This window comes from Taurulus bubalis (genome assembly GCF_910589615.1).
Source record: "Taurulus bubalis genome assembly, chromosome: 4".
Lineage (NCBI taxonomy): Eukaryota > Metazoa > Chordata > Actinopteri > Perciformes > Cottidae > Taurulus > Taurulus bubalis.
Window position 1 is genome coordinate 22,877,039 of NC_136592.1, and position 22,237 is coordinate 22,899,275.

The 22,237-nt window shown below is 41.5% G+C and overlaps 1 protein-coding gene across 1 annotated transcript in view; it reads right to left on the minus strand.

Annotated features, from left to right (window-relative positions):
- fto (FTO alpha-ketoglutarate dependent dioxygenase) overlaps positions 1-22,237 on the minus strand; it is a 127,532-nt gene that overhangs the window by 79,785 nt on the left and 25,510 nt on the right. The window contains exons 5-7 of the mRNA XM_079217360.1: positions 19,473-19,552; positions 18,948-19,091; positions 12,948-13,067 (exon numbers count right to left, since the gene is read on the minus strand). Coding sequence (XP_079073486.1) covers positions 12,948-13,067; positions 18,948-19,091; positions 19,473-19,552 — 344 coding nt within the window. The remainder of the gene's footprint in view (positions 1-12,947; positions 13,068-18,947; positions 19,092-19,472; positions 19,553-22,237) is intronic.

Below are 22,237 nucleotides of genomic sequence, written 5' to 3' on the forward strand. Positions count from 1 at the left end.
TGCTGGTCAGGGTTGTCTTCCAGACTTTGAAGACTCACAACCTTTCATATTATCAAAGAAGAAAGAGTAGAGAAAATGAGAAAAGCCAGTTCTATAAAAAAATGCTCTCAAAGAAGATTCTAGTCTTTTCTTTGTATGTGCGTGTGTTTGTCTTTTGATTTATCTGTGCAACTTTGAGCCGTTCTCAAACTGAAACTTGCAGAACACTGACTTCAAAAAAGATTTGTTGCACTAGTAACTTTGCAGTTACCCCCAAAAAATGTATACAGTGTATAACGTTCAAGACATTTTCAAAAGGCAGTAAGTGTCCACTTTATTTTGTGCACCTATAAAGTAGAGTGCCATTAAATATTACTGTTATAAAGTCTACTTTTATGATGCCTACAGTGTTCAGTTTTTGTTGACCCTTTCAAAGAAGGTATAAATCAATCAAAGGTGATAGTATTGAGGTCACTGTGACGGTGTTGTACTAGATCTGATAATTGGATTTAATGAATAATACATTTAACTATGACCGCAATAATAAATATATAATTGAATTCACATATTTTGGACGATGCCACGAAAAAAAACTGAACATTAAGAACTTTGTAAAGATAGATGTGTTGGCAGGGCTGTTGTATGGGATCGCAGTAGATTGCACAAGTTTACCTAAAGAGTGGCCACTGAGTGTATATTATTATTGGTAATGAGTGTTGAAACCAATCCCTAAAATCCCGATTTTGTTATTTCTGAAGATTTAGATTCCTAAAAATACTTTCTACTACAAAACAACATATTTCAAATTCATTAGAGGGACATCTAAAGTTCCTTAATTATACTCTGTGCACGTTAATGTGTTTTCACAATCTCCGTGGTGATAGAAACCAAGAGCCTTCTGCCAGATTGACCTTGCAAGGTCGCGGGCACCATCAATTATGTCAGCTAGTAAAATGGGCTTTGCTACAGACAGCAGATTATATGGAGTGTAAAACATTAGAAAAATGTGTCTGAAACACCAGAGCAGCATGTTTGAAGTGACAATGGGTTGGGGTGGGGGGTGGAGACACTCCCAAAAAGGAAAGACCCCTGACAAGTGATTTTGTTTGAAGGCATTGTAACACACTCAAGTGGGCAGGGATGCTTTCTATGGCCCCAACGGCACTCCATCTTCTGGGCAGAATACAGGCGGGATGGAAGGACATATGCTTTCCACAGGGTCAAATGAAGCAGAACTCACAGGCCTTTTGTAGTGCTGCCTTTTGGTGACGAGAAGAAAAAGCAAATCTGTTGTTGGGTTGTAGTCCAATGGGCCCACAAATATCGCATAAAAATTCACCGGTCTGTTTCTTGCGCAGCTTTTGTCTGCTTCACGAAAAGGAGTGTGGATCCAGTTGGCCTTAATGGCTAAACCACATAGTTCTCAGTTTGAATAAGCTGTCCAGCAGGCTGGGACAGGGGACACACACACACACACGTGCACACACACACACACACACACACACACACACACACACACACACACACACACACACACACACACACACACACACACACACGCAGAGCTCCTCACTGGCCTTGCAAGAATGCGTCATCCATCCATCACAAGAAAGCTTTGAGAGGCGCTTTGACTAATTCAGGACAATGAAGACAGAGCTGGACAGAGATGTTTGCGATGAGCGTGACACTCAAGCACCTTCTGCTCTGTTAAAACCCTCTTACTCTCTTTCACTATATGAAAGCTGAGTCTAGATTCTAGCTAGATAGCAGATTGTGATCAGCACCTCACTCTCCTGCCAGTAAAAAGCTTTTTGCTGACTGGGGCCAAAGCCAGCCTTTTCGAAAGCCCGGGAGTTACAGTGTAACATACACTGCACCATACTTCAAATGCTAAACCAATAAAAAGGGTTTCCATGCTCAAATACAGGTTGTTGTTGTTTTTTTTGTTTTTTTTACTAATGTCTGCAGAGGCTGAAATGTGCCACTAACAAAGTTTTGATCGACTACAAGAAGTCTGAATCGAAGGGATTCTTACATTTTTGTGTGAAGCAAAACTAAACAGGACCTCTTATATGTCTGACATGAATTGTGAATTACCTATAGAGTACAGTGAACATGGCTGTGTCTAAAGTAGAACAGATTAGGATCTGCAGGTTGCCTACCATAAGAAAAAATACGTTAAGAATAGTAACAGCAGTATCAGCCATAAGCAAATCTTGGGTTGTTTAAATAATACACTTGGTTTTTCATGAGATTAGCCAACATTGTTAAAGGGACAGTTCACCCCAAAATCTAAATATGTATATCTTTCCTCTTAGCTGTTGTGCTATTTATCAGTCAACAACAAGTTATGTGGATTATCTTGAGTAACCAAGTCATGATTGCTGGAAAAAGACACTACTGTTGATATTTTCTTTTGCTATTTGGATTTTGAGCACCTCAAACCGAGTGCCATTTAGGTCCATGATATTCAACAGAAGGCAGACATCTCTCCATCATTAGGCAATTCACACGAAAACCATCGAGACTGATAAATAGCATTAGGGGAAGAGGAAAAATATGCATTTTTGAGATTGAGGGGGACGGCCCTGTAAACATCAGTTTGGTTTATTTGTCATATTATTCTGGATTTCAATTCTTTGTTCAATAAAAAAAAAAAAAAAGTACTTGGTAGGTTTAATCAGCTGCTTCCCTATAGCTCAGTTGTGTTTAGACTGGCAGCTTTGTTGCCTGAAACAATTCTCTTCCAACTATGCGGCTATACAGTAAAAGACAATGGCACACACCATGAAGCAGTTACATATAACCGGATTATGGACTCACATACTCTATAAAGACGCTGTCTACTTCAATCTCGCTAAGAAGTCACAGACACACTAGTTCTTTTTTTTACATGCAATGCTGTATGTTCAACACAAACCGTATATGCTTTCAAAACACTCCATTGTGGATTGTATTGATCTAATTAATTAAAAGAAATTAAAAGTGAATGCATGACATCATGTAGCTAATTATTGCAATGAATCAAAAATCTATATTACTTTGCATCTTGACGAGTTCAAACTATGTTTCATGACATTTATTTCATTATTTGTTTTACAGGTTTAATCTTTCAACACAAAGGACACCAACTATAATGATTATTAAATGCCAACTCTTGCTGGAAGTGTTGAAACTCTTGATCAGTATTTGAACAAAGCCCCAAAGAAGTTTTTAATCAATATGTACTTTGAAATGCATTATAATAAAAAAAGAAAGAAGCAAGACTTGATTCCTATTTCAAAGGAAGAAAAAAAATATACATTTAAAGGAACTCAATTCTCTTCGAAATTAGCAGCAGCAATGTTGAGTGTTCATACGATGTATACCTATGCACAAACACCGACGTGGTCCTTTAAATGTAAAGAATTAATTTCAAAACGTTTTAACATATGATGCCGATATGGTGTTGCTACTGGCTCGGCTATCTGCTGGTTATCTCTTGTGCTTCGAGGCGTGTAACAATATACAACGTTGAATATAATGACGATAACCATGATAATCAAAAGTGAAATATTGATAACGTGTTAATAATATACATGGTAATATGTTGTACATAATCTAACATTTATTTTGAATATTATGGCTACATCTATTCAGCTTTCTACACTCATATGTTGAGTATAATTAATTTGGCAAAAAAAAAGATAAACAAAAGTTTAAGTTAAACAAGATAAATCTGACTAAAGGCATTATTTTAAAAATGGTCTATAGATATTGCGACAATATTGGCATCTTAAATTTTATTTGGACACAATAATCATGTTGTGAAAATCTCATATCGGAACAGCCTGGAGTACTACTACTCATTAATAGAAAAAGGATTATGTTATTATTATAACTCCAGAGTTTATGTCTAAATACACCTGTTTTTCAACACATTTACACTGTATGCTCTCCTGCACTATTAGTGATATTTGTGTGTGTTTAAGTGTGATGGCTTCCCACCATGGGAGGCTGATGAGAGCAGCTAAAGGGTGTTTATGAGACTCTTAGCCAGGAGAGGATGCCGCCCTGCAGCTCTCACCCAAATAAAAGAGCCATTTATTACATCTAACATGACCCTCTCATTACACACAAATAGGAATTAATGAGCGCTATATCAGGCACTCCCAGCGGAGCGAGGCGGGGCCCGCTAAAGGACTAGCGTTAATTACATTGTCCTACATCTCACCCATTTAACACCACCCATCAGATCGCTCTATCTGCGTGCGGAGGATATGAGCGTGGAAGAGATTCAGTATCTGGAAGGACGGCCGCTCTCCCCGTCGCCAGTGTGGTAGAGCTCAACAATGAGTTCGATATTTGTGTTTCCTTGCTGTCTGACATTTTTTTGGACTACCTGGGTATCATTTTCATCAGTGTTACCCATCATCCTCTTTGGTTATGGACATATGTTTTCTCAACAACTTCAGTGATCAGATGTAGAAATGCAGCAACACTGATTGGCATGGCAGCAACGTCTTGGTTCATCTGTGGAATACCATAAACTCGTTATTATTATGACGCACTCTTTGGGATAGTGTACGTTTCTGGTTTAAAACAAAATATTTAAACACCTTGAGTGACATATTGAAGGGATTTGCTGAAACATTTTCAATAGTGCTCTATTGTAAAGGGGTAGCTACCAGTGTTGGGTTCTCAGCAGTGAAACTGCCGAGTAAAAACATAACTGATAGGATCGATGGTCAAAACTACAAAAACAAATTTTCCTTTGAGGCTTTCACATGGGAGAGAATCTGCTTCACCAGAAACACACATCTCAGGTTTGATCCCTGTTCTGTTACCCTCTTTATACTGTACATGCCATGTTTTGAAAGGTGACAGACAAAAAATTTAAAAAACCATGAAACTTCCCAGAATGTTCCCAGGATTTGTACTTCCTCCTGACTGTGCTCAAATCCCCTTAAAGCATCGACAGCTTTTCGTCTCTTTCTCGCACTCTCTGATCCCAACTTAAGTCTTTAACTTTATCTCTCTCCTCCTTTCACCTCTGCAAATGCCACAGTCCATCCCCCTTCTTTTTTTCCCTGTTCCACTTCCCAAACGTCCTCCTCCAAAATTATAGAATTATCGTCATCAACGTTTTCTGATATTTCTTCCTTTTCTTCACATTTCTTCAAGCGATTCACATAATTTAACATTGTCTTTCCGTCAGGATCACTCCATTCCCTGTACTCACTTTTCACATCAGGCTTTATGTACTCTGTGTGTGTAACACGATAGCTGCTTCAGTGATTCTGAAGAATTAGCAAGGTGCCGAGGTATTAAGTGGCATTTTGCTGTGCGAGATGCAACACTCAAACAAAAAGCTGATTAAGGATTACATTCTCATGACACTGGAGACCATATGCCTACAGCGTCCTCAAAGATTAAACTTTTGTTTGTTTGTATTTCTCGCTTATTTTGTGTAAAACATTTTTTTGTACTCTTTTTTGACCTCACCTCTGTGTAATTATGCGAGAAAATTGGTTGTATTTATCCGCTCTGTTAGAAACAAAAGAAGGAATGTTCTATTATTGTCCCTAATTAGATTTTGGAGTGCTCTATAGTTGGGGTGGGCCGTTTTCATTTTCATTATTGTGTTTTAACTTATTGTTTTGCTATGTGTGGGAGATCCTCTGAGACTGTGACTGTGATTAGAGGCTGTACAAATAAATGCAAAATGAATTTGAGGTGACATGCAGAAAAACAATAGTGTGGGTATCAACACGACCTAAGGAACCAAATTCAGATTTGAATGGTTTTAATAAAGTTCAGAATAAGAAGACTATACTTCTGCGCTCTCTAGCTTATAAAGCTCAGCACCACATCTAAATGTGTGTATCACTATCTCAGAATATGAGAAATATGGACAAGTAATATGACAAGGTCTGGCCATGTTTTCAATAGGATCAATATTCAACTAAGACGGCATATATTGAACAAGATTTCAAGTTATTTGCAAGCCTTTAGTGACAAATCAGTGTGTTTTCTTGTGTCTGTGGTAATTTATTTTACGCCACGACTTTGACACGATTGCCTGCGCGAGTAAACAATCACACCTGGATCAAAGTACTGGGATAATCATATATCAAGAGCTGGTTAGTGGTAATGTCTCTAGTCAGCTATAAGAGAGGCGGGCTTTGCTATGAGATGCTCTGAAATCTCTCTTTCATCTTTTTATACTTTCGCTTCCATCAAGGCACTTTTCAACACACAAACACACACTCCTTCCTTGCATCTCTATCTCTGTTGGTATGACACAGGAAAAAGCCGGGCCCTGCAGCGAACTCCGCCGTCCGCACTGAATGCGATTAAACTGAGCAGTGATTAATCTGGGCTGCCCCATAATTCCTCTTTACCACTTTAATGGATGTTATCTCCCCTCCTCTGAAGGCTTATCTTGCTGATCGGGGCCAAGGATGAAGTGAGGGAGAGGAAGAGGAGGGGGTGGCTATGAGTAGAGGGGAGAGCATTCAAACTAAATCCATACAGAGTTAAGTAAATGAATACGTAAGTAAATAAGTAAGTAAATAAATAAATGCAGGGATTGAGGAATCTGCTAAGCGGATAAGGCAGATCAGTCTCTGTAAAGTGCTCATTTGTTTTCTAAGAAGACGAGACGAGCCGCCTTCAAAGCCTGCTGATACAGTAAAAACACTGGCAACATCACAATTCACAGGCAAACAAAATAAATTATCCAAACCGCTGTCAATAAAACTCCCCACCCCTCACTGTAAAGAAGAGGTGTACTCCATAGTGTAGCTGACAGTTATATGTACAAAGACAAAACAACGAGGGAGGTTTTTTTAGTGAGCACACTTTCTTTCATACATGGCAGTGACGTAAAAAAACAATAGCATTGTTACATTTGCAGTTTCCACGCATGCAAAATAAAGTTCCTCCTTCCCAAATGTTGTCATCACAGGCCAGAAACAACACGTTTGCACAGGTCTATTGTGGGAATGAAAACGTAACGACTCACCCAACCTTATCTTACAGCACGATCAGCTACATCGTGTTATTAAAAAATAATTACACACATACATAGCGCAATTATGATTGGCAACTGTGTGTGCACATTTGAATAGGCCATTTGTATTCTACGATGTAAAATAATAGAACAAAAAAGCTGAATATTGTAATAATGCAATATAGAATAAATCCATGAAAGGATATAAAAAAAAAAAATCCTTCTTCTTTAAACTTCTGTTAAACTCTCCTACATGGACACCACCGAGCACGCTAGTAAGTGTGTTTGTTGCTATGTCTGTCCAGGTGTTTTTGTCCTTTCATGTCTGTGTCCGTGTATATAAATAAATGCATACGAGAGACGCCGGCTGAGAAGTAATGGGGTTAAACCTGCTCGTAGCTCTTTTTTCCCCCTGCTTCGGCTTACAGCGATGTTGCGGTGAGATTCTGTCATAGACAAACCTCTGTGGGATTCCATTCACTACTAGTGTACATCTTTAGGTACAAAGCTGCGGGCTGCATTGGCTCCAGGTAACATAAACGCTCCCTTCAAGCCACTGCGTATCTGCCCATGAAAATTCTCTAAAGGGGTTTAAGCATTTACGCAGAACACTATCAGGCACTGCCGAAAATTCAGCTTACCCTGTTGAATAGGGACTTCAAAGAGAATTGCAAATACCTTTGCACCGCTACATTTTCTCCCTTCCTCTCTCTCTCTCTCTCTCTCTCTCTGGCTCTCTTCCGGCTTCTTTTCATTTTATATTTCCAAACACAAGCTGCTGCGTGATGTAAAATGTATTATCAGCCATATATTTCCTCTTTAAATGAATAATAACAATAATCTTTGAGTAATTTCTTTTTTATACAGCTCCGTCTAAATAGGGCAAAGCAAGCAAGCTAAAATTGAGCCGCGGGTAAACAAGGCCGTGCAATAATGAGTGTGTGGATTAGGCCTCTAGTCTATGTTGTGCGATAAGGAAAAACAGCTGCTACTATCCAGGTAACAGCACGTTTTGACTGTCAATGAAGGATAAACTACTGTGCAGCTGCACGTTTACCTTTTTCATTCACACTGTGGACACACTGCACACACACACATAAAGACACATAGACACAGACGCACACAAATACCCGCATGCATACACACAGACACATAGACATAGTGCATATGTGCCCGAACCACAAAGAATTGGAATACAGTAAATATATAAGCCTATTTGCCAAGTAAAGAGCTTAAAATGCTAAACAATATGATGCATAAACACACTGTGATTTAATGCAAGAGATAATAAATGGCTTCATAATGAGCAATATAAATGGTCTTTAAACACTTTACTGCTTAGTTCACACTTGTAATGAATCTGGGTTCCATGTGTGCATATAAAGTGGGTGTAAAACTCTGCCCGACTGTGCAAGTAAAATGGCGAGCAAAAGAGAAAAATGACTGCTGGTAAACATCTGCAACACGATTCAGCTGTGGCCTCTGACTTACGAAATATGCTGCCTCCTTCCCCGCGGCAGGACCAGCACGGCAAGCTCTCCAAATAATACATTACAAAAAATTGCTCCCTGAAATTATTTACGGTGAAACGCACTACAGAAACCATAACATTTATAATGTTTTACAAAGCCATCAAATAAGTGGAGAGGGGATTAATTGCCCCGGGCCGACCTTAAAATAATTATTTTGAGCGGTGCAACTCTAAACTCCAATGAAATTGATACACTTTGATAATTAGATTCTTGGCACTGACCCGCTGAAGTCAATAAAGGTTATTAAGGCCAATTGCTGTCTAAACGCATTACGGGCCGGGTAAACTGTCCATCGGAGGCCCCTGCTACTCCAGCGCCAATATGATAATCCATTCTCCGTCCTGGGGGTTTCTTCCCCAGCGCCTGTGTCTCCACTCTGCCATACAAAACCAGATTGGATTCGCTTAACCTTTCCAGGACTTTGATCAAATGAGCTCACACAGCAATAACATTTACATTGACCCCCCACCCCTCCTCCCCAACACACACACACAACCCCTCTGTCTTTTTTTTCTTCTCTACCTCCTCCCCCTCTCTGTATCTCTCCCTACATGCTCACTGGCCTCCCTTTACTCGACCACTCCTCAGCACCGACCCTCCACATGCTAGGTCAATAACCTAATCAGCTATCGATGGCGACCGGGCCAGGCTGTGTATTATTGCAGTGCAAGGCTCCTCAGCAGCCCAGATTGTTTCCGAAGACAGTTATTAAAGCGAGGGGAGAAGATGATATGGTCACTAAGCGCATCCCTGCACATTCACCCACACGTGCATGCACGCCAAAGTCAGTCTCTGTTACAAATCGGAGGTAAATTGTGTCACACAATAAAAATAAAAAAAAGGGAAAGTGTGTACAGCATATGTATGTGTGTGTGTGTGTGTGACCAAACCGTCTGAAAACAGGGAGTGACAGGCTGGGTGAACAGAGTAGAGGAAGACATGGCCCCGATACCACTTCCTGTTTTGTACATCTTGAAGTATACAAATGTATTCAACTGAGTGGATCCCATTTATTATGAAAGTAGATTAATTTCCTTGATGTGTGTTGAAAAGATTTCCATCTACAAGGCTCGTTCTCCTGTCAAATGAGGGAGAAAGTGTGAGAAAGAGACAGAGCCATGGCGAGATAGCGGGAGAGAGAGAGGGAGAAAACAAGGGAAAGAAAGAACATAAAGAGAGAGAGAGGGAGAGAGAGGGAGACGGAGTGCACTGAAATCTCTTTGCTTCCGCGGTAGCTTTTGAAGTTGTGAGATGAGCAGCCACAGAAGTCAGGAAAGTGACAAATTAGGGAAAAAGCTGTACTGTGCGAGCAGAGCTGCTAAATCAATTAAAGTCATGCCAAGTGCATACATTAACATCAATGGCACACACAAACACACACACACACACACACACACACACACACACACACACACACACACACACACACACGCACGCACAGGACAGGAAAAAAGAGGGGAGGTGTGCTCATGGGCTCGTCGCTGTCGCTTCTCCCCCACAGTGAAAAGAGGAAAGATTAAAAAAAAAATGCCACACCGGTATTTAATATATTCTGCATAAAGCCAAGACTCTCTGTCTATTGTCAGTCAGACGGAAGCTATTCATTGTTGCTAGTTTTAGGAAATGTCACTATTGTATGATAGCCATGATAATGGAGTCCTGAGGGGACGCAGAGCTGCAAGCGAGACGGGTCAAAACTGACTTCAGCTCCCTGGATCACAAGGGAATGTAAAACCTTTAGGTTAATGTCCCTTTTTCTCCAGAAACAACCTTTACCTTATATACACTAAACAGCTCACACACACACCCTCATACACACATAATAATTTTGCTGTACATTCACATACCTCCACTTGAAGTTTATTCAGCAGCGTGTCTCTTTGTTTCCATCAAGAAACCACAAGAATTCATGAGGTACCAAAAAGAGACGAGCAAGCAAGTGGACTTTTTTTGTTGTTGGTTTTTTCTATATTTATTTATTTATGTATTTTATCAGAATGTCATTCAAATAGAAGGATAACCATTTGCATGACAACAGGCTGAGGAGCAAAGAGGGAGCCCCAGGGAGAGACAGTATCCATAAACAGGAGCTAGTCCCCCCATATTGCAATATTCTTCATACAGACTAAGAAACGCATACATAGCCCAGCGCATCCCACAACACTGTGTGCTAAATATGACAATAAAGAGAAGGAGGTTGGCTGTTTGTATTGCTATTTTAGCAGGATAAAACAATAGGCTGTTTTATTGCTACAGCGCAGAGTATAAAACAACACGGTGTCAATTTATAAACCCTATTTAAAGAGACATATATTTGTTATTTTAAAATACCCATGGTGATATCGGATTTGACAAAAAATAATGCTGTATTAAAATAAACTGCAGGCAAGAACAGAAAAATTCTAAATAAATAAAATGGCAAACAGCATCTGCACCCAGTAGGTCACTTGCATTTCACTAAATTACACTCGACTGTCAATTGCCAGCTTCAAAATGTAAAATATATGCAATAAAGGAATGTAGGGGGAACCCACATAATCTAAATAACTCAAAGTAATTTAGAGGAATGCGTTTTAATCTTACTGTAGAAAAGCCACAGCTCTAGAAGGAAAATCTATAAGTCACATCTATAGAGTGCTTTTCATCAGCGTATCGGAGGTCGATGCATGTATGTAAATATTGCTTGCGAGAGCAATAATGTTGTCTTTCATCACAATAGTGAGTGATTACATTTATGCATTCACCAGTGTATTATTTTTGCGAATGTTCAATATGCATCTCTGCAGAAGATATACTTGGTTTTGCGTGATTTGACATGTGATTAAACTGTGAAATTACTAATATTGTTATAAACACAAATTGGAGTAACTTGAGATGTGAAAAATATTTAAAAAAAATGCTACATATCATTTTCAAATACAATAATGATATTTTATTCCCTTTTATTTTTTTTGTGTCGCGCATTTTGCTGTATTGTACGTTTCTACAGCTTGTCAGGAATCCACATGAGTGACACACACGCAAACACACACAGTGGATATGGTTTTCTCTGCCCATTAGAGAAGGGCTGAGACAGCAACAGAGAGAAAGACAGTGAGAAAGACCTCACATTTCAATGATGCCCTTTTCTAAATACAGGTCCAAATCACACACTTCATCTGGGCCCAGAGGTGGAGCTCTAGATGAGTTTAGCCCCTGTCTACTAACCCCTCCACCCACCCTCTGCCAGGCTGTTCGACTAAGTGAGAGAGAGGGAGCGCAAGAGAAAGACTATAGCTGGAGCCGAGCAGCGTCGGCAGCAGTACAGTTCTCCTCCAGCTCTTGCCTTTATCCCCGCCTGAGCATTAGATGTGATTACTGCTCAGCGCTCGACACTGACAGAGACAGAGAGCTCCCACAGACAGCAGGAGAGGGTGAGAGACATAAAGAGACACGGAGAAGGAGAAAGAGAGGGAGAAATGGAGCAGAGAGGAAAAGAGGAGCGCAGCTCTTTCACTCCCTCCGTTGCTGCTACAGTGATACAAGAGTGCCCCCTGCTGCTTCTGCTGTCTGGGTATTAAACACACGCACATACATGAACACACACACACACACTCTTTGAAATGGAGCTATGAGAGACAGACTGCATAGAACCTGCAGGGAGGGAGAAAGCGAGACCAAGCATGTATACGTGTGATTTTGTGAGCTGCAATTTCTACAGGGATGTGTGTGTTTGTGCATTTGTGTGTGTGTGTGTGTGTATGCGCGCGTCACATCTATATTGTACAGAGCTGTGACTAAGGTAACTTAATTATGAGTCTGACATTACTAAGTGATTCCTTTACAGTGGTGTCTAACTAATAGCTGCGTGCCCACGTTTCTCTCTAATAAAACTTCTGTGAAGCTGCAATTTAACACATGACACATCCTTAATAACACAGCGTGGTGAGAACTTAGACAATCCATCATGTAATTTTAAACACACCCTCCCTTGTGAGGAGCATTATTGGACAACAGATCACTTGTGTAGTTTGTATAAGAAGCACAAGTGCAGGCATGTTGAGCAATTAGAAAGCTGAAAACCCTTATTATGAAATGACAGACTGCCTACACTGGAACTGCTCATCCATAAAAGTTTTATTATAATATTTGTTTTCCTTTGCTCCTTCATGTTTTAATACTATCATTATTATTAGTACAATCATTACTATTATTATTATTATCAAACAAAACTATTTCATATGATGTTTTTCATTTCATTTATTTTCTGAAGCAGGGATGGAATCAGTGTGAAATCTACTGAGGATAGTGTGTATGTTACTAAAGAAACAGCCTGCACGTTAAATATAAAAATGTATTTAATTTAACCAAAAAAGGATTAGTAAAGTATGGGTGAAAACAAGTAAACAGTAACCAGTAAACCAGACATTGAGGCTGCCGTGAGACCAGCTGAGCGGCCCTACCATTGTCTCCATGAGCTTCCAGTCCTTCTCCAGCTGCTCCATCGGTCCGGTCCACCAGCTGCAAAAGCGGGCGAAGCGCTGGCCCTGAAACCAGTACTGCCGCAACCACTCAAACTCCACCTGCAGACACACAGACACACAGACACACACACACACACACACAAGATAAAAAATGAAAAAAGAGCTGGTTCAGACGGACAACCAACTAATGACCATTGTCAATGCTCCTCAGTAAAACATGAGACATTACAGCATAATATTTAAATTAATGTAGTGGATACATATTTTTATATATTACTATAGATTGTGAAATATTCATGTGAAACACACTTTCATTATGGTACTGTTTAATATCATACATGTCTCCAAACAAACACATAGATAATTGCTTCATTTTGCACCATTTTATTTCCAAAACAGTCTGTCAACTTTGACTAATAATAAAATATTTTAGTGTTCACTTTTATATACAAAATTGGTGTTTTTCTGTGTCAGTAAATCTATGTTTGAAATAAGACAATACAAAAATTATACATTTTATAAAAACTGCATGAATAAATATTTTTGAAATGTCAGATTAGTATTTATTATTACAAATATGTGTTTGGGTCATGATGAAAATGTATTTGCCCTTTTAATTTTAAGTATAAGTATATTCAATAATACTTTTTTTTAATTACACAAAATTGTCCAAACGCAAATAGGACCAACATTCTGTGAGTAGAATAACACCCTGACCAAAGACACCCCGTGAAACAGACACACAAAAAATTATGAATACGCCTGTTCACACACACCTTCCAGTCAGCACACCTGAAAACTCCGCCCTCCTCCTCTCCTCGTTCTCCTCCCTCATTCCCCTCCTCTCCCACTCCCCAGCTCCGTCTGGAGATGACAGTCTCGGCTGCCGAGCCTCTCCTCCGCTGGGAGTGTTTTTGTTTCCTGCTCTTTTGAAGTGCTGATTTAATCCTCGCAAGGATGCTTCATGTAGCCAGGTGTACCCTATCTATTTCTAAGTGTGTCTTTCCTTGTGCATTTGTGTGTTTGTACCTGTATGTGCCGCAGTATGTTTGCGCCCTTGTGTGTATCTGTCTACATAGGCCTGTGAGTGGCTTTGTTAACGTCTCTGCATACAATTGCCAATGTGAGTGTCAAAGATTGCCCCAATTGCCGCCAACGTAAATGCGAGACGCTGTGAGTTGCCCTCCCCCAAAACGTCCTACAAAGCATCATCCACCCGAAACAATGCACGCTCCATTTCATTTTGACTCCGACAACTGTACAACACAAAAAGTCGTCGCATGCAAAGGAGTCGCATATCAAATGGAACAAAGAGAGCTATTGTTCCTTTGCTGAAAACTATTTAGTTTATTGTTCTTTGAACAGAGCATTATCCAATGTATACAACAGACCCGATTTAGAGCTGCAAACTCCTAAATAGTAGCAACAAGGTTTAAGCAGGTAGGCTGTACCCAAAAAGTCTCCATTTAAATATGCTTTTGTTAACCAGTCAACCACTTTTATCCAATGCTGTCTCGAACAAATTATGCTCATATATAACTAATGCACGACAAGTTCTGGAGGGCTATAAAAAGATATCACGTCTTGGTTTTGAGGTCTTGGTTAAGTATAGAAAAGTCAATGTCGTCAATGACTTGAAACATGAAATGCAACGTGAACACCGGTCTGTATTGTTGATGTTAAGTGCTGAGCATGGCATCCACCGTCACATCCCGAGAACATTTTGCTGCAGTACAAAGGAAGTGAATAATCTTGCATTGGAACAAAAGATGGAGTGTGTATGTGCATAATCTATGGCAGAAAGGTTTGTCTCTTCATTATAAAACCTTCAAGTCTACCTTGAACCTCACGGGGCCAGTGGTCCAATAGCGTCGGGTCCTGTGGCCACTTTTTGGTCGTGGTAAAAATAACAAAATGAAGAGGAAAAAAAGAAGCAAGTGGTCATTGCGCAGTGTTATGAAGCAAGTCACCTATTGTCCTGCACCCCGAGCAAGTTATTACAAAGGGCACAAAATATTTGCACAAACAACTTGAGTGAGGTCTGCCCTCGGTAGAAACTGTGCTCAGAATCATCCTGCCATTTGCTTCCAAAAGGCTCTGATCACAGCGGGGATGACATGCAAGGACTGGGGCATGTCAGGGAGAATACACAGCCAGTGGCACTGCTCAGCAGCCTCTCACTCACTCCATACAACCCGCCCTTCAAAGAAATGTCATCCTTTATGGTCCCCTCAACACTCTCCAAATCCACTCCCCTTCGATCACTACAGCTCAAACACACAACAAAGCCGCAGAGCGCCGATATCGGACGTCCTTTTCTCTCTGTCAGTCCCTCCTTCCATCTCTCTGATTGTCTGCCTGTCCTTTAGTGAGAAGAAACCAACCTGTGTCTCCACTTTGAGCTGACATGGCTGCCTGTCCCCCACTGCGCAGGCCAGTGGCAGCCACAAAGCTGGCCATCTAAAGCTACTGATGCTATGTGGCATTTGGAGTCTGGCCACCCAGCTGAGAGTTACCAAGAGGGGAACTCGGACTAAATGCCACCTTTCCAGGCAGACAGATCGAAAGTGTATGCCAAAGAGAGAGTGGTTGTTAGGGCTAGTTTTTCTCTGAGACGGCGTGGGGGAGCGAGAGGGGAGCTAGTGGCTCCCCTGCGGCAGTGGCTGTCATCTCTCCAGGTGATGGACACACTAACTACACATTAGCCCCACATTAGTCGACTGGCCGCCCACCATGGCAAGTCTGGAGTTAAAGCAAAGTAGCCCCATTTTTCCCATTTAATGAGGCACGTTCCCCCCCCCCCCCAACACCTTCACGGTATTCCCTGAGCGGGTCCAATCAATTTCCGGGCCGTGGCCCTGAGGTGGGAGCTGATGAGAGTTGGTTCGATCCCACTCTGCCGTCCTCTGTTTACCTTTCCAGGCCTCCTCACACATCTACGAGGAGAACTGCTACCACCCCAACCCCCCCCCCCCCCCCCCCCCCCCTCATCTCTCTGTGAGCAACCAAGCACACAATTTACACTCATCACACACTTGCCAGTGGTCATACACACGATAGGTTATACTGTGCATGCACAGATTACCTTTCTATTTCTTTCTCTATCCATAAAATAGTAGAAGATTTGATTTGTTTTTTTCCTCTCAGGCCACATGTAGAAGTAGTCTTCCTGTCTAGCTGCCAGTGGAGTATAGCTCTTTCGTATCACATATGTGATTTATGCCCCTACAACAAAAGTAAAAAAAAAAATAGGAACCTTTGGCCTGATCATGATTTCACGTTTGAAAAGCATTCACTTTGAGAATATTGTATCCTGTGTGATCTTCAAAGGCAAAAATAAATAAACCCTTAAAATAAACAGTCAAAATGTCTCTAATTAATACAAAAAAATAGCATTAAAGGGTAATGAAACTGGTAGATACAGCAGGACAAACAACAAAGTACAAACAACAAACTGCACAGATCTGCTGGCAAAAATGTGTTTGAGAGGTGATTTATACGATTACAATGATATTGCCAGCATATGGCCCTTAGGACAGGTGTTTCAAAGCCAAGCAAATACCTTTTGAGCCTGGGGAGACACTGTGGCCTGAAAACAGGACATTGGAAGGTCACGCACACCTGCTTCCACACAGTTTACTTTCTGCCAGAACATGTGGCAAAACCTTGTCCCTCCCTTCAATATTTACCGTGGGGGGACTAGCATCATTAGACGGGGTCCCTCAGGGCACTCTGTCACACACCCACCTGGGAAGTGACACAGTGGCTTTAAATGAGACAAGACGTTTGCATCTGGGATTAGCATTTCAAAGCCAAACATGCACATGGGGGCCGTGTGGCGATGCTATGTTAGACTACCCCCCCGCCACCCAAGACAGGAGGAAAGATTAAAAAGAGACAGTGAGAGGGACCATGCTTAACAAACAGGTGGGAACTTCAGTTTTCTTCATTTCTGTCTCTGTCTCCCATCAACCCCTACTTCAACTCGACATCCCGCCCCATCCCGGAACACTCATACTCAGATGGCAGACGCTGTGCTTCATCACCGTCAGACCCGCCCACCTCTTCTGACAAGTGTCAACCTCCACCCCCACCGCGTTGCACAATGTATCCGTGGCATGTCAGCCAGTTCTCGCTTGCTGTTTAGCACTTTTTAAGGAAAGGCCCATAAGGCACTTGCTCAGGTCAGGTTGCCCACCCGTCTCAGGCTTGTTCGCTCCTCGGTCGTCCATGTCAAACACGACCAGCGCAATTTGCACCCGCCAAGCACCAAAGTGAGCCGCCATCATAAATAACCCCACCAACAATACATCATTTAAGTGGGTGTTCTGCTCTCGTGGGCAACTCCAAACAAATGGCCACATCTATCATTGTGAGTGCCAGGTAGGGTAGGGTTGAGCCCCCGAGAGCACCCCCTTACTTAACCATTCACACATACATACACACACACACACACACACACACACACACACACACACAGCACACACACACAGCACACACACACCTGCGCTGGTATAAATAGCATCCTGGATTCCTGAATAAACCTGCTTTGCCCTCCTGGTGGGGGCCTATGCTTGCTAATCCTGTGGCGCTATGCGGCAAACTAGCAGGTGTTGCTAGCTCAACTAGCGCAGCGCTCCTCCTGACACAGACAGCCGTATTGTTTGGCAGCGCTGTATAATTAATATTGTCTACAACCTTTAAACAACCTTACGTCAGACTCATCTGTCATGGCGTCCCGCTGAGGAGCCTGGGTGCTAGCGTCGGCTAGGATGTGCGCTTTGAGCCCAGGGGTGTAAAGGGGGGAGAGAGGTGAAGTGTGATATTAACTGTTGGCCCGCGGCAAGCTAGCACAGGGGGCCGGTGGCTCCGCAGGCGGCCCCTCGCGTTCTTCTTTTTTGACCTCGCTCTATTCCTTCATACCCCAAGCCACCATCACTCCTTGTGTGTGAAAAGAGGTTAGCGAGGGGAGCGGGGCATGACTCCATCTTTAGATAACATATGGAGAGGCTATTGCCTCACTATCCATCACCGGCCAGGACAAATGAGCGCAACCTGGACTTCATATTGGAGGCTTTTCCCTGAGTAGAAACAATCAGCAAAGAAGGTGGAAAGCTGACAACTCCCATTTTGCCGTTTACAGTGTTTTAACCTGCTATCAATGGACTGCCAGTGTGGTCTGTAAGTCCCATGATGCAAAGGATATAAAAAAAAGGGCTATTCAAAGGATTAAGTGTACCTAGATTTTAGTGCAGATCAATTAATTTGATTATAATTTGTCATACTATTGTATGCACAGTTTCAATTAACGAAATGTTGTTACTGTATTTGTTGAAATGCTGTGTTGTTTGTCAAGTAGATTATTCTACAAAAGCACAAATACGTATGTTTGTTCAAATTAATTATTCATCCATATTATTAAGATGCCTACATTTTCTTTATTCCATGATCATTTTCTAATATCCCCTCTTTGTTTTGATCAAGTCCCGATAAAATCCTCTCATGTTTGCAGAAGGTTGTGAGCCATCTTTACCCTCCTTGGAGTACCAGATGATCGGAGACTACAGCATCAGAATAATTTGGATAGTATCCGGCAGGTTCACAGGAAAATGTGTGAAAACTTTCAAAGACTGGCATGCTATTGTCTAAACTTTATTGGCACATGTTCTGTTGTCCAATGTGGCAAGCCTCACTCATCTGGTACTCCAAGCAGGCCAAATTAATTTCTAATATTTTCAAATGCTGTTTGAGTCAAGCCCACGACAAAAGTAGTGTTAAGAGCAACAACCGGTTTCTACAAGTTAAAAATTAACACCTATTCAAACGCAACAATCCCAATACAAATAAACATGAACAGTTGAAATTCTGCGAAAATCCCAGACACATGTGTACAATCATGCAAAACAGACACATAGACAAACGCACATGAACAAATACAAGCGGATGCGCATGTGATGTGACCACACACCATGTCCTCACCTCATTGTGAATCTCCTCACAGTGCTGTAGCGTTGTTGGCAGCAGGGCCAGCAGGCTGTGGGAGCCTGTCTCTGGGTCAGTGTGCAGGTTGGACAGTGCCTCTTGACACCGCGACTGGATGTAGGTCAGGGTCCCACTGGAGCACTGGTAGGAGAGGGACAAACCCAGTGTTACACAAATAACTGCCATGCATGATTTAGCTGGGCCCTGTCAATCAAAATACAATCCAAAACTTAAGTTTAATACAGCTTTCATACATCTTCACATTTATTTTCCCCCAATAGAGATAGAATATATATAGATATATTATAGAATCCTTCCATTATACTGAAAACAGAATTTTTTCATTAGTTTATTTTTTTAACCAGGCACAGTGTTGTAGTTTTTCATTATGTGCAGTCTTTCCCTAATATAGTGAGAAACGCAGCAGCTCGTACTGAAATCAAAAGGGCACTGTTGGCCACACAGGCCTCACAACAAATTAAAAACGTTGCATTTTCCCTTTTAGGCCGATTGGCTTCTCACCTCGGCCACTCTGTGTGTGGAGCTGAAGCGTGCGTTCTCTCCAGCCAGGACACAATGCTGGTGGGTACTGTTCAGGTCATCTAGAGAAAACAGGGAAGAGAAATCTATCAGAACATGCTAACGATGCCATCAACGACCATCAATAGAGTAGAATAGTTAATAGCCCCACAATAACTAGTTAATAAAACATTGTGGAGGAAAACAAGCCCAGCAGAAGGGAATAAGAGTTGAGATTTCTTATTTTGATCATGTGTTTTTAATTAATTATAATGAAAAGAAAAGAACTGATTACAGCAGAAAAACAGATGAGAAGCAGGGCATGGAGGAACACGACAACTAAATCATCTTGTACACTCAGACAGATTGCGCTTGGTCCAGCAACGAATCAAATAGAATGAGCAGCATTGTACTATAATTTTAATTACCAAACAAAACCAGATCGTGCTCAATCTGTCAAGATGGAAGAGCCATACCAACAAACATTTGTCCAATATCACAGAAGCTTTACAAAGAGGCCTTACTGCTGTTTCCTGTGTATCCCTCCATGTGTTTCTTTGTGTATATAGAAGTTTCTCAGCTCTGCCATTATTTGCCTCATACCAATAATTAATTTAGCCATGACAGAGCTGTCATTCACAGCACATGTGCATATTTACACCCGCCTTGAGCAAGAGTACACTAGCTAATGCCTGTGATTTGAAAGTCAAACAGCCAAATGCTTTGGGAGGAAGATATTATTGTTTGGTGGGAGGAAAAAAAAGATGGTGACAAACAAAACAACTTGCCGGTGTTTTCTTCACCCTGATGAGATTGTGAGGGATTAGGTCTCTGGGCAGAATTACTCTGCGTCTTTAAAACTGTTTATATCCAATAACAAATTATCTCCATCAATCTGCTCTTTTCTTGGCGCGTCTGATGCGTCAGTGGGATCAGGAGGGAGTAGAGGCAAACTCGATAACTGTAATAAATATTTATCTTTCTTTCAACCCCTACGCCTGCTGCCACTTGTCCTCCTTTTCCAGGAAGCAGGCTTTTAAATATATTGGGTCAACTCTTTCCTCCTGTCCCCCTGTGCATTGGGAGCTGGAAATCTGATTATTGAACAGGCCCGGTGTCAAGACTTGCATTGTTCTTTTTTAACCAGTGAAATTCCATTTGGGTGGAAATGATGGTGATTCAATTTGCCTCCAGCAGCTCAGACATTAACAGTTCAAAGGGGCCACTCGGCGACAAATGGTGCTGAAAAGACATTATAGTGTCTGTGGTTATACAACGTTGTAGTTTTCTTTTAATACCACTAACTATCTATCATATGGTGTATCTCACTAAAGCACAATAAATTGGCACACGCGGTTTTGCGGTGGCTGCTCTGCCTGAGTGTACGTATGTGTGTTTGAAGCAAGCTGAGGGGAGGAGGGGGTTATCCTTCCTCCAATAAGCAGAGCACCGTGTGTGATTTTGTGCAAATTTATAGGTGCGTGCATATGTTCGTGCATTGTGCCAAGTATTTAATTCAGGTAGACCGGCAAAGCGTCAGACAGCCAAGGACTGTGTGCGAGCTGCTATCGTTGTGCAGCAGTTGGCCTCTCAAGGGCGTACTCACCAAGTGGAGCATAAATCCCCACTGATCCGCGACAGTCAAGTCCCATTAGAATGGTCTGCACAACAGCCCATCACTCTATTATCATGGCTGGCCTGAAACTGACTGTTCTATTGTAAATCTTATCCAGCTAAAGGAGGTCGGCTTCAAGCCCTGTCAGGCTAAATATTAGGTACAGACATCGCGGCTCTCAGATGAAAACATAGCAGCTTCAAAGAGCCAACTTCAGGAATCCATTAAAAACCTTCCTACTCCTTGATTGTAAAATGATTCAGATCAGCAAACACTTTAACATAATGTCGATGAAGTAGATAGTAGATGGGGACTATGCAAGTACAAGTAAAATCAGTTCCCTGTGTAACATGTTAGGACTTTACACGTTTTTTTGATGCAGTTTCTCACCTGCTGTATTCATGCTGATTAATCCAGAATGCAGTTACTTATCATACAGCATTTGTATGATGCATTTGCTGTTGTAAACCTTGATAGGCACCAGGTATGCCAGCTGTACAGCATCTGTACAGTCCATGTGTTGGTGCACTACACTATGTCCCTGCAATAAAAAAGGAACCAGTTCTCGACATGTTTTGGTTCAGGTTCTGCCTTTGGACCGTAAATCACCTGCACAATTTCACATATCACGCCCGACCTGGGGAGACCCTGAATTAACTTGTGGAGGCCAACACATGGGAAAAATTAACCATCGTGCTGTTTGGTGAAATATGGGGTACGTATTATAAACATTAACAGTACAGGTACGGTACAACTCTCCCTAACCAAAACCTCCTCTTGAGTGAATGTACGTTTTTTACTTGAGTTATATGTTTTGAATTTATAGAAGGGGTCTTGTGGGATCTCGGGCAAGAAAAACTAAAATGAAATTCAAGAAAAACATCAAAGAAAAACACACAAAAAATCTTAAAGGAAAGCGCATCTCCTCCAAAAATGTGTTTGATATAAGCCTGTAGATCACGTCAGTCACATGCTCCTTTCTGCTCTGTGCTGAAAGCTGATGTAAATCTTAGCGCTGTATTTATGAGTTTTGACATTCATGCAGAGTGCACAGCTCGGGGTTCAGTGTCTTCATAAAACAGCACATGTGATTGTACACGAGATGGGTGCACATATTTGCTGTTGGAGGAATCCATGAAGCAATCTTTTAAAT